Source organism: Sciurus carolinensis, chromosome X, assembly GCF_902686445.1.
Source record: "Sciurus carolinensis chromosome X, mSciCar1.2, whole genome shotgun sequence".
Classification (NCBI taxonomy): domain Eukaryota; kingdom Metazoa; phylum Chordata; class Mammalia; order Rodentia; family Sciuridae; genus Sciurus; species Sciurus carolinensis.
Genome location: NC_062232.1, coordinates 59,530,289 through 59,542,319, shown reverse-complemented (window position 1 = coordinate 59,542,319; position 12,031 = coordinate 59,530,289). Strand labels below are relative to the sequence as shown.

Here is a 12,031-nt window from a genome sequence, read left to right as displayed (position 1 = left end):
AAGCTCAGAATTTGTTAAGACTTGTAAAATTAATTAAAGGAAACAAAGGAAAATAAAAAGCATTTTACTCTATAATTGGAGCTAGCAGAGAAAGAGATGTTACAAAAAGTATATTATTTCCAATGACAGCAAAGAGAAGACTTGTTCAATTCCTATTCTGCTGCTACATTTTTTTCTTTTCAGTGCTGGGATTGAACCCAGGGCCTCACAGAAGCTAGACAAGTCCTTTACCACTGAGTCATAGCCCTCTACTTGTTCTATATTTTTTTCTGTCAAAAGGAATATACTTTTCCTGGAAATAGGGAAATGAAAATGCAATAATTTAGGGGAGAAGCACTTATAGAGAAGTTAAGCTTGTGAACAGCTTGTTAAGTTGTCAATGTAGTGATTTTAGTCTGGGAAAGATTCCTAGTGGCTTGTTACAAATCTTCATTCTCAGTTTTTCCCTATATCAACTTTTTTTTTGATACTGGGACTTGAACCAGGGATGCTGTATCACTGAGCTAAACCTTCAGTCCGTTTTATTTTTTTATTTTTAGACAGGTCTTGCTAAGTTGCCTAGGGCCTATGTTGCTGAGGCTGATCTCAAATATCTCAAACTTGCAATCCACCTGCCTCGGCCTCTTGAGTTGCTGGGATTACAGGCATGTGCCACTATGTCCAGCCTAAATCAACATTTTTATCAGTGAGTTTGAAGATTCTAAAAGCTTATTTATCAAATTACTGACATAAAACTGGAAAACATGGCAAATATATTATGCAATCTAATCCAGATAAATTTAAAAGTTTGAATTTTTTCATTCCACAATCTTGCTACTGCAAATAGTTTCACTCTGCTTGACGTTGATAAGCATGTAATAGTGTCACCAGAAGGGGTTCAAAGATGTCCCTAGAAGGGAAAAGGGGACCTCAACTCAGCACTGGCAAGTTTTTGACTTATCCCACAGAAAGTAATTTCAGGATGTGTCAAAAGAGGCACAAGCAAAAATTGATTCAGAAAAGCAAACAATAGAACAGAATATATACTCAAAGGGAGAGGGAGTGTGGGCACCGGAAATTGAAATGTATTTTTAGGGCCTCAGGCTTCTTCTTTTAGAGGAAATTTTGTAAATGGCAATCATGAGGGGTATGTGGGGTGGTGTCAGTCTAATGCGTTCGATTCTTTTGATTGTTGGAGCACACAGAGAAGGTCACAGTGTTCTGGTTCTTAGAATCTTCAGGTTGATGTTATCTAGTTAACAGTGCTTGGACTGCATCCAAATCATGGGTTTTTAACATTATTTCTAAAGAACATTTTGTAAACTCACAAGGTGTAATAGCACCAATTATCCAGATTTACAGTACTCTTGTCCCCTCAGTACTGGTGATTGAACCCATGGGCACTCTACCAGTGAACTACATCCCCAGCCCTTTTTATTTTATTTTGAGAAGGGTCTCACTAAGTTGACCAGGGTGGCCTTGAATTTGTAGTCCTCCTGCCTCAGCCTCTCAAGTCACTGGGAGGACTTACAGTACTCTTCAAAGGATTCAGACCTGGAGGAAAATAGGTCTGGAGAATGAAGGTGAGGGTGTTCAAGGAGTTTTTAGATGTAAAATTGCAGTCCCTCTTTCCTTCCCTGCCTCCTTTATATCAGTCCTTATCCTACCTCAATAATCTTGAGGGCCACATTTTAAGATGGACTTTACCAGCATGGGCTTTTCAGGAAATCAGGCAGGATGTTAAAGAGTATGGCAGTCACATCACATGATAAACACTTGGGAGAATAGGACATGGTCTGCATACAAAGGACCTGGCAGGTGGGGAGAATAATAAAAACAAGTTTCAGCCAGATGTGGTACATATATATAGTACATATCTATAATCCCAGCGACTGGGGAGATTGAGGCAGGAAGATTGCAAGTTCAAGGCCAGCCTGAGCAAATGAGTGAGGCCCTAAGCAATTTAGTGAGGCTCTGTCTCAAAATTAAAAAAAAAAATTTTAAAGGGCTGGAGATGTAATTCACTAGTAAAATACTCCTGGGTTCAATCCCCAGTACCATACACAATAAAGCAGTTTTCAAATATGCTGGGAGAAATCACTCTCATGGTTAAGAGCTCAGACTCAACTCTACAAAGTCAAGACACAAAAGAGCTGGGTGTAATGATATGCACCTGTAATCCCAGTGACCCAGGAGGCTGAAGTAGAAGGATTGCAGGATTCAGGTCAGCCTCAGCAATTTAGTGACACTCTAGGGCTGGGGACACAACTCAGTGTTAAAGTACCCCTGGGGCAAATCCCCAGTACAGAAAGAAAGAAGAAAAGAAAGACCGACCTCCACTCATTACATTTATTAACCAAACTTTGTGCAGATGAAAGGCACAAGCCTGTGGCTTGAGCAAAGATCCCTTTCTTTCCAAAAAGAGGTCAATGGAAGGCTCTATGATGTTTCAACTGGAATATCCCAAGCCCTTCACACAGAAGAGGGGCATTGCATTTAAATCTGCATCTACCTAGCTTGTTGGAGGCTAACCAATTTCTTTTCTTAGAGAAGTTCTTTGGCTTTGTCTCTAAACGTTGAATTCCTTTTAACGTGCCTTTGTGCCCAGAGGTTTGGTTTTGCAGTGCTGGGGATGGACTCCAAGGACTTATGGTAAGTGCCTGCTCTATCTCTGAGCTACACCTCCAGCCCCCAGAGTTGTTTTCTCATGTAAAGAGCTACAGCTAAGTCAATGAATTTCAGAGGGTAAAGTTCTCTAAGTAGGTGATTGTCTTCAGAGTTAAAAATTAGTCACTGTCCATTTTCATTTTCCTAATCAGTCACAGATTAAAAACCATTTCTGTTGAACACAAATAAATATGTGCAAAGGAATCTGAAAGAATACATACCACAATGTTACCTGGTAAGTGGTGAATTGCAGGTGGCTTAGTTTTGGAAAAAGAAAAACAGTAACAAATCATTACATACTTATTTAAATGTCATATACAAATATGAAATTCTTCCCACAGCAGCTAAACAGAATGACCCCTGGATTCTGTCTCTCTATAAGATTACCTTCTTCCCCCACACTACCTTTCACAAACTTTAGCTACAGTCAAAAAACTATAGTCCTCAAGCTGCTCTGGAGCCCAGGGTGTTAAAGAGACATGACTACTCACAGAGTCTCTAGACTGGCTTGGGAATGGCAATGGGCCTTTGGCCGTTTGTAATCAAGGTTACCAGCAGCCTCCTCTAGCATTTATTGTTATTTCTTTTTAAATTTTTTTATTTTAATTTTTTTAGTTGTTGCTGGACCTTTATTTATTTATTTATATGTGGTGCTAAGAATCAAACCCAGTGCCTCACGCATGTGAGGCAAGCACTCTACCACTGAGCCACAACCTCAGTCCTTTATTGTTATTTCTCTTTCTCTCTCCTTTTTTTTTTGTACTGGGGATTGAACCCAGTGGTGCTTCACCACTAAACCACATCCCCACCCCCATCCCTTTTTATTTTTTATTTTGAGACAGAGTCTCGCTGAGTTGCTCAGGGCCTCACTAAATTGCTGAGACTAGCTTTGAACTCATGTTCCTCCTGCCTCATCCCAAGCTGCTGGGATTAAAGGCATGCACCACCATGACCAGTCCATTAGTGTTATTTCCAGCCACCAGATCCTGATAAGGATTGAGTCTAGAGGTACCATACCACTGAGCCACATCCCTGGTCCTTTAAATTTTTGAGACAGAGTCTCACTAAATTGCCCAGATTGGCCTGGAACTTGTGATCCTCTTGCCTCAGCCTCCCAAGTAGCTGGGGATCCCAGCCATCTTAATGTTCTACCAAAAATTTTGGACTTGTCCTTGACTCCTCTCTATCTTACCTTATAATCAAATCAAAAACCAGGAACTCTAGTTGCCTCTACATTCAAAATATAAACACCGCACTGCTACCACCGTGATTTAGGGCATTTACCTGGATTACTGCTATGGCATTCTAACTAGGGCTGCCAGATAAAATACAGGGAACTTTGTTAAATTTGAATTTCTGATAAACAAGAGATAATTTGTTAGTGTAAGTTATGTTTTATAGTGTATACTCTGCCTATCTGCTCTTCTCTCATGCTTCTCTGTGGCAAGCCCCCCCCCCACTTCCTTCAAGTATCTTCTGAAATGTCTGCTTTAAAGTGAAACTTTCCAATTGATGAATGGATAAAGAAAATGTGGTATATATATACAATGGAATATTACTCAGCCATAAAGAACGATAAAATTATGGCATTTGCAGGCAAATGGATGAAACTGGAGAATATCATGCTAAGTGAGATAAGCCAATCTCAAAAATCCAAAGGAAGAATGATATCGCTAATAAGTGGATGATGACACATAATGGGGGGTGGGAAGGGTTAGTGTTGGGGTTGGAGTTGGGTTTAGGGAGGGGGGCAGGAATGGAGGAAGGAAGGACTGTGTAGATGGAGGGGAAGGGTGGGAGGTGAGGGGGGGAAGGGGAAAAAATGGCAGAATGAATCAAACAACATTACCCTATGTAGATTTATGATTACACAAATGGTATGCCTTTACTCCATGTACAGACAGAGAAACAACATGTATCCCATTTGTTTACAATTTTATAATAAAAAAAAAAGAAAAGAAAAAAAAAAAAAGTGAAACTTTCTCTGATCCCCTTATTTAAATTGCAGTCCCTCCCCAGTATTCCCTACATTCCCTTCTCTGTTCATCCACACACCCCCACCCATGAGTTGCTATAGTTAGCATCTGAAACGTACCCCAGAGGTTCATGTGATAAAGGCTTGGTTGTTTAGTTGGTCTGGGGTATGGCCTGAGAATTTGTATTTCTCCCAGGTGATACCAATGCTGGTGGCCGGGAAATCACCCTAGGAGTGGCAAAATATCAAGGCATTACCAAGCATGGTCTCAGACAATGAAACCAAAATATGATTTGCTAGAAAATAGATACTGCCAATGGTTCAACTTATTAAAGAAAAGGATAATTTATTTTGCCAGGTACAATGGCGCACGCCTGTAATCTCAGATAGTTGGAAGGAGGCTGAGGCAGGACGACCACAAATTCAAGGCCGGCCTGGGCAACCTAGTGAGACTCTATCTCAAAAAAACAAAACAAAAACAAAAAGGACTGGGGATGTTACATAGTGGTAGAGTGCCTCTGGGTTCAATTGATGGTATCACTAAATAATAATAATAATAATAATAATAAAACTTTGAGTAGAGGGAGCAGGTTCATTGTGACTATTGAAAGCAAGACTTTGCTCTAAGGTCTTAAATATAAGAACAGACTCAGTTATGCCTCAAAGTAGGAGTATTCTAGTTGAACTGGTACAAACATGAAGAGCAACAATTATGAAGGAAAAGGAAAGGCTAACTGCCACATTTAAGGACCCAAAGAGATATGATCAGTGTTGGGAGCATTTGAGACAAGTAGGCTGTTATTTTGGTGCTCCTCAAATCATGCCATTTGGGGACCTTGTAAAGGCAAAAACAGCTCTCTTCAAAATATGAAATTGGCAATTTAGGTAGCTCCAGATTAATAACTGACCTACACACCCAAGTGACCATGAGCAGTTTGTCTTTCCTTATGCCCAAAAAAATAACAACTTGCCACCGTTATCTATGGTATTTTGGGAATATCACCCCACATTATTGTTTAAGTCTCACAATTCAGTAAGGTAGGTATTATTGTCTTCATTTTCCACTTGAAGAAACTGAATTTCAGTCAGGTCAAGTTAACTTGTCCATGTTCACTATCATAGGCAGAATAATGGCCTGCAATGATGCCCATGACCTAATTTCCAGAACCTGTGACTATGTCACCTTCCATGCAAAAAAGACTTTGCAACTGTGATTAAGTAGAAACATGAGGAAATTACCCTGGATTATCTTAATGGACGTGATATAATCAATCATTTTAAGAGGGAGGCAGGTGGCCAAAGGTAAGACAGTGTGACAATGGAAATGAGAGGCTGGAGTAACACGATGAAGGGGTCATGAGTCAACGAACGCAGACAGCCTTTGGAAGTCAATGACCAAATTCTCCCAAAGGAATGCAACCCTGGTGACACCTTGATTTTTTTTCCCTGAGATTCATCACAGATTTCTGACTTCCAAAATTGTAAGATAACTTTTTTTTGTTTTAATAAACTGTTTGTTTTCATTTTACAGTAGCAATAAGTAGTCACCCACCCAGCTGGTAAGTTACAGAATTGTTATTTTTGCAACTAGGTCTAACAGACTCCAAAATCAGTGATCTTTCCATCATCATGGGGATGTAGGGGTTTAAAAGAAATCTTGGATGTGAGAGTGGAAAGTAAAAAAAACTACCAAAACCAAGAACAGCCTAGGTGAGCTGATCCTGGGGTCTACTTACTCCAAAATAACCTCTTGTGCATGGCCTGATGTTTTTCATTTTAGTAGTTGTAGTCATTTGGATTGAAAAGCACTGTTTTAAGATTATTGAAAATACCTCTGGCAAGCACTAAAGGTCATGGGCACTTTAGGATGGACTGAGTTAATCTCAGTTTTTCTGCTATACTTGGTGATAATAACTGCAATAAAGAAATTGGAATTTTGACTGGGTGAGGAGAAGCAAGGAATTCTGAAGTCATGGTAGCACTCCAGTTTATAGACATCTTGTGGGGCAGAAGAGGGTGCTGACTATGAAAAGCTTGGGGGTCACTTGAGGGCAGTAAGTACAGTATGCCAAAGACTACACAGCATGTAGTCTTTTCTAAGCAGAGAATTGACTATATGGAAGTTTTCAGGATTTGGGGGGTACCAGGGATTGAACCCAGGGGTACTCTACCACTGAGCTACATACCCAGCTATTTTGATTTTCTTTTAAATTTTGATACAGGGTCTCCCTAAGTTGCTGTGGCTGGCCTTGAAATTGGGATCCTCCTGCCTCAGTCTCCCAAGTTGCTGGGATAGTTTTCAGATTTCTTATACAGCGTGGGATTCTACACAAACAAGTTTACTTAAACCTTCTCTTTAAGAGCTTTGCCTTTGAGTTGGGTGCAGTGAAGCATGCCTGTAATCCCAGGTACTCAGAAGGCTGATGCAGGAGAATGAAAATTTCAAGGACAGCCTCAGCAACTTAGTGAGACCCCCAGCAACTTAGCAAGAACCTGTCAAAAAATGTGAAATTTTAAAAAGGGTTGGAATATAACTTAGTGGTAGAGCAGCTCTGGATTCAATCTCCAATACCAAATAAATAAATAAATAGGCTTTCATACCTCAATTGCAAGTTAATCCCACAAATAGTTGGACACACCTGTGAAGATAAGGTCATTTAGCAAGTAGGGCTATTAGGCCCCACCAAATTTGTGAAAGAGCTCTATTTCTCTTATCTCTATTTGAATTCTAGCAGGGTCTTTATGCCTTCATCTAGCAAGCATTCCCCAATAGGAAGGTTTTGTTGATCTGGAAAGTTTTGAAATCTCACCAGCTGTGATACTTTAATCAGTATACATTCTTCTCTCTAAGATTAGTCAGGAAACCAACAAAAAAGGGAGGCTGACCAGTTGGATGGATACCTCAGCAATTTTACTCCTACGTTACCATTTCTGGTCCTATCTCATCACTTTGAGTAATCCCACAGACTTGGTGAGAAATGGAAATTAATTTCTCAGATAAGTTCAAGACCCTTTCCTTAACTCAAAGGATTGTTTGGTATGGGACTGTATCTTGGGTAGGATCTTCAAACACACTGTATAAGGCTTCCCAAAAGCAAGAAAAGCTCTTTTCTCTGTTTAGTTCATTTGGGGTAGATTACTCTATTGAGAATGTATTAGAGACTACAAAAGACAGGAGGACAATGATTTTTTTTTCTTTGTTTCTCACCCTCACTGAATGATATGGCAGGCTGAGTGGAGTCTGAAGGAGAACACATTTCCTCTCTCCCACTCTTACCAAATGTGTAGTGCTGCCTCCAATCCTGCCACATTGTAGATTAACAGTTGGGGGGAAAAAACACAAAGACGCCAAGAGTAATTTGGAACAATTGGTAGACAGAGTTGGATGATTTAACAAAAGAGACACTGACAACATTTTTACAATACTATAATTATAAAGTTGAAGGCACATCCTTGGCAGAAATATGATCAACTACATGCTTGTGGAAAAACAAACTACTATCTTGACTACAGTAGATGAATATTGCACAACATTGTCCACTGCTGTTTTGGGTATCAAACAATGTTTAACAATGTTTAGTGAAACATTTCATTAACTAAAAACATAAGGTTGAGACGCCTGGTTTTGGCTACAAAAGGCATTTATGATCAATGTCATTAACGAAATTCTTTTGACTGAAAAACAAGAATTCATGCTTTGTGCTGTATCTAATTGCTCACACCAGATTAAGGGACTAAAGAAAGTTAGTGTAAAAATAGGCATGAATCCATATTTTTAATATTTGGTAAAATTATACTTTTTAAGAAATAAAGGAAAGAAAACAAAAAATACCCATAAGGGAGTGAATAATAGGAATGTCTTTATTCTTTTTAAAATAACCAGTAACCAGATGCCTCAACCAAACAAAATAACAAAATAAAATAAAATAAATATTCAGAAAAATCATTTTAAAGCAGGATCCACAATCATGGCAAAAAAATTATCCAACACACATTTTGATTTGAAGCTGTGTATAGAAAATATATGCACGCTTAAATTTTTGGAAACATCTTGTCTACAGTACTATTTTAAGCATTCTGTATATCTGAATAAAGTATGATTTTTAAAAAATTAAAGCACAATATAAAATTATTTGTTCACAAAGCATCAAATTTAACATTCTAAAATGTTGATACTAAACTAGGAAAAACATTTGTAGTTTCACAACTGACAACCATACTTTTTTAGACTGCAACACTAAATATTCTAGTTGGGTTTTGATCTTTGAAATTCAAAAGGCATCTTTGGATATTTAAGTTAAGGTGCCCCATGGCTGAGTCTGCACCAGCATTAGATATCAAAGTGTTCTTGTTATCTTCAGACTGAGGGCATGATTGCTGAGTGAATACAGAAGAGTGATAAAGACAATACAAATAAAGAACTTTAAAATATTCAAATATCAAATTTAAATATAAATCCATTTTCCTTCTACATGATAATATAGATGAATACATATGTGCGGGTACATATAAATTTGTTTATGTGCATGAATAAACACAGAGATACACACACTTATAAAATTTCTCACTAGTAACTAGTTACTTAGTTACTAACTGAAAGCAATGATTTTGATCCCCTCCATAAATCACTTCTCTCACCTGTGAATACAACAACCCCTCTGTATCTAATAGTTCAAGATTTCAAGAGACCTGCAGTAGAGAATTCAAATGTGGCTACAGATATCTAAAGCAGGACTCTTAAAAAACAGCATGTCTTCTGTTCTTGTAGTAAGAACTGAAATTACATCCTGATTACTTCCAAATCATAACTTTCGCTGTCCTATGACATGCATGATATGAAGCCAACAGATTGACTCAAACACACACACACACAATAAAAACACTAACTGGCTATGTTCAATTGTGTGGGAGGGGGGCTTCTTTTCTCAGTTTGGCTCCAGAGTAAGAAAAAGGTATTAAACATTTGTCATATCAGCTGTTTCTTGTAAAAGAAATGAGTCATGTTATCATGGTCCACTGGAATTAAAGAAATGAATATTCAAACTCAAACTGTAAGCATGGAAGATGGGATAAGATTGGTCTAAAAAAAGAGCCTAAACATACACACTGATTCATACATTATTAAAATGGGCTTGCCTTTCTAGATTAATAGCACCTTAATCAAAAGTGTCTGTTCTGTTCTCTCTTTAAGACATGTATAGAAATTACATCTTTTCCAAATGTGAAAAGACAGCATGAAATAATGTTGTAAATTCTGTGTGTGTGTGTGTGTGTGTGTGTGTGTGTGTGTGTGTGTGAGAAAGGATACAAGAGAAAAGGGGGAGAAGAACCTTGTCTCCTACCTTTTAGACTCCCATCTATAAAAATGATTTCTCATATTTAGTACTGACCTCAAGGAAAAAAAAGAACTAATATTTTATGGAGCACAAATCCTATGTGTTGGGTATTATTCTGGCAATGGGAACAAAATGCTTGGAATTTACTTATAAATTATCTTAATTTACATATTCTGCACATGAAATCCACCTTGCAATTAACAAGGAAATTTAAACAGTCACATAAGTACCAGATCTCTGACCAGTATATTAGCTCCTGGGCACTCACCCTGGAATTTTCATGTGACAACGGGAACAAGCCCCTACATTTGCCAACAACACTAACTAGACAAGTGCAAATGTTTTGTTGTTGTTGTTTTTATGGCACTGGAGATTAAAACCAGGGGTGCTTTATCGCGGAGCTAAAACTCCAGCCCTTTTTATTTATTTATATTTTTTATTTTGAGACAGGTTTTCACTAAGTTGCCCAGACTGGCCTCAAACTTGCAATCTTCCTGTCTCAGCCTCCCCAGTCACTGGGATTACAGGTGTGCGCCACCACACACAATAAGTGCAAATGTTTTAAACAAGAGAAAAGTATATATTTGGCTAAAAGATATCATGGCCTAGGGACATTCTAATTTCTATATTACAAATTTACTGTAGTTTTTGGTACAAGCAGCTTTGTGTAATAGTATTAAAGTCATGTTGACAGCCTGTATGAAACAATAAAAGATAATTAAAATCTATTAAATTATATATACCAGCAAAGAAATTGTATACATTAAATATAATAGCGTTAATCTTTTGAATGAAGGCAGGCTCAAAATGTTAACTTTCTGGACTGAACAACTTAGAGCTGAACTCAGCAGGAGTGAATTGAAAGCTAGCACAAAGCTAGGGAGATTGAAGGAAGAAGGTTAATATACTTCTTACAACAATGGAAAGATGGGAGGCAGGGATCCCTACAGACCCTTAAGGTCTTTTTAGCTACAAAGTTCTTAAAAAAGGAACAAGGTAGTGGAAAAATTGTCAGTTATTTTTATCAATGAAAAAAAAACTTAAATTTGGCTCACTTAAAGGAAGACAACAAAAGAAGACATCTTGGAGAATCTAAGAAAGCAACTGCAAAGACAAGGACACAGGGAGATAAGGGGGAAAGAAAATCTACAATAAATAAGGCACATCTATTTTTAAACAGTTGCAACTGTCTCCCTTCTAAAAGTAGATGCTTTATACAGTGCTTTGAGAATCACTGCATCCCGGTAGGGCAGGGATACAGACTCAAAAACATCCTTAAACTCATGCTCTTGAATCTTCAAATTTTTAATTATCCTCTTTTTGACTCCCCCTATTTTGGTTAAATAAAATATTCTATCATTTTAGCAGCAATTCAGCAACCTCTAATTGTAGAGCTTGTTGTAAATCTCACTGCACTTTCCTTATCTATCACTAGAGAAAGCAAAAAAATGCTGCAAATTCATTTTAAATAAAGCTAGGTTCAGAGCCCACACCCTAAAAAAGGTATTTTGCCATTGGACAAATGCAACTCAAATTGAATCCCTCACATAAGAGCATAAGATCATAACAGCATAAAATCCTTCCACAATATCTTGAAAAGCTAAAGTAATAGCATAAATGCTGTGTCAGTGCATAACAATTTCAAATAGCAGTGCTCTCTGTCGCCTTTACAATGTGGTGTCTTCATCTTCCCTGAAGTCTCCCACCAGGAGCGAGTGCTTGTCAGGTTCACTAGTAACAACACTGTTTAGGGAACGTCTATCAGATAGTAATGAGTTTATGGAGGCTCTGCTGTAATTAATAATCCGGTTCAGCAAACCCAGTTTAGGAGAATTTCTTGAAGTGTCATCTATTCCAACATGAACGCTGATTTCTGAAGGACTCTTCTGTCCTATCTGGCTCCGGGAATGCAGTTCATAGTTCTCATAAGTTGGTTTCCTATAACTGGACACATGGAAAAGCATATAAGTTTAAAATAATCAAATGGTGAATAAGGTGCTTATTACATGTACAAATGAAAGATGTACCTGGTATGAAATGTACAAAGGTTATCACTGCTAGAAAGGTAGCCTTA

At 38.0% G+C, this 12,031-nt stretch overlaps 1 protein-coding gene across 1 annotated transcript in view; it reads right to left on the bottom strand.

The window, feature by feature from the left end:
• Positions 1-7,978: 7,978 nt before the first annotated feature.
• Atp7a (ATPase copper transporting alpha) overlaps positions 7,979-12,031 on the bottom strand; it is a 143,648-nt gene continuing 139,595 nt past the window's right edge. The window contains 1 exon segment of the mRNA XM_047536050.1: positions 7,979-11,901. Within this exon segment, the coding sequence (XP_047392006.1) occupies positions 11,625-11,901 (277 nt within the window). The 3' untranslated portion in view covers positions 7,979-11,624.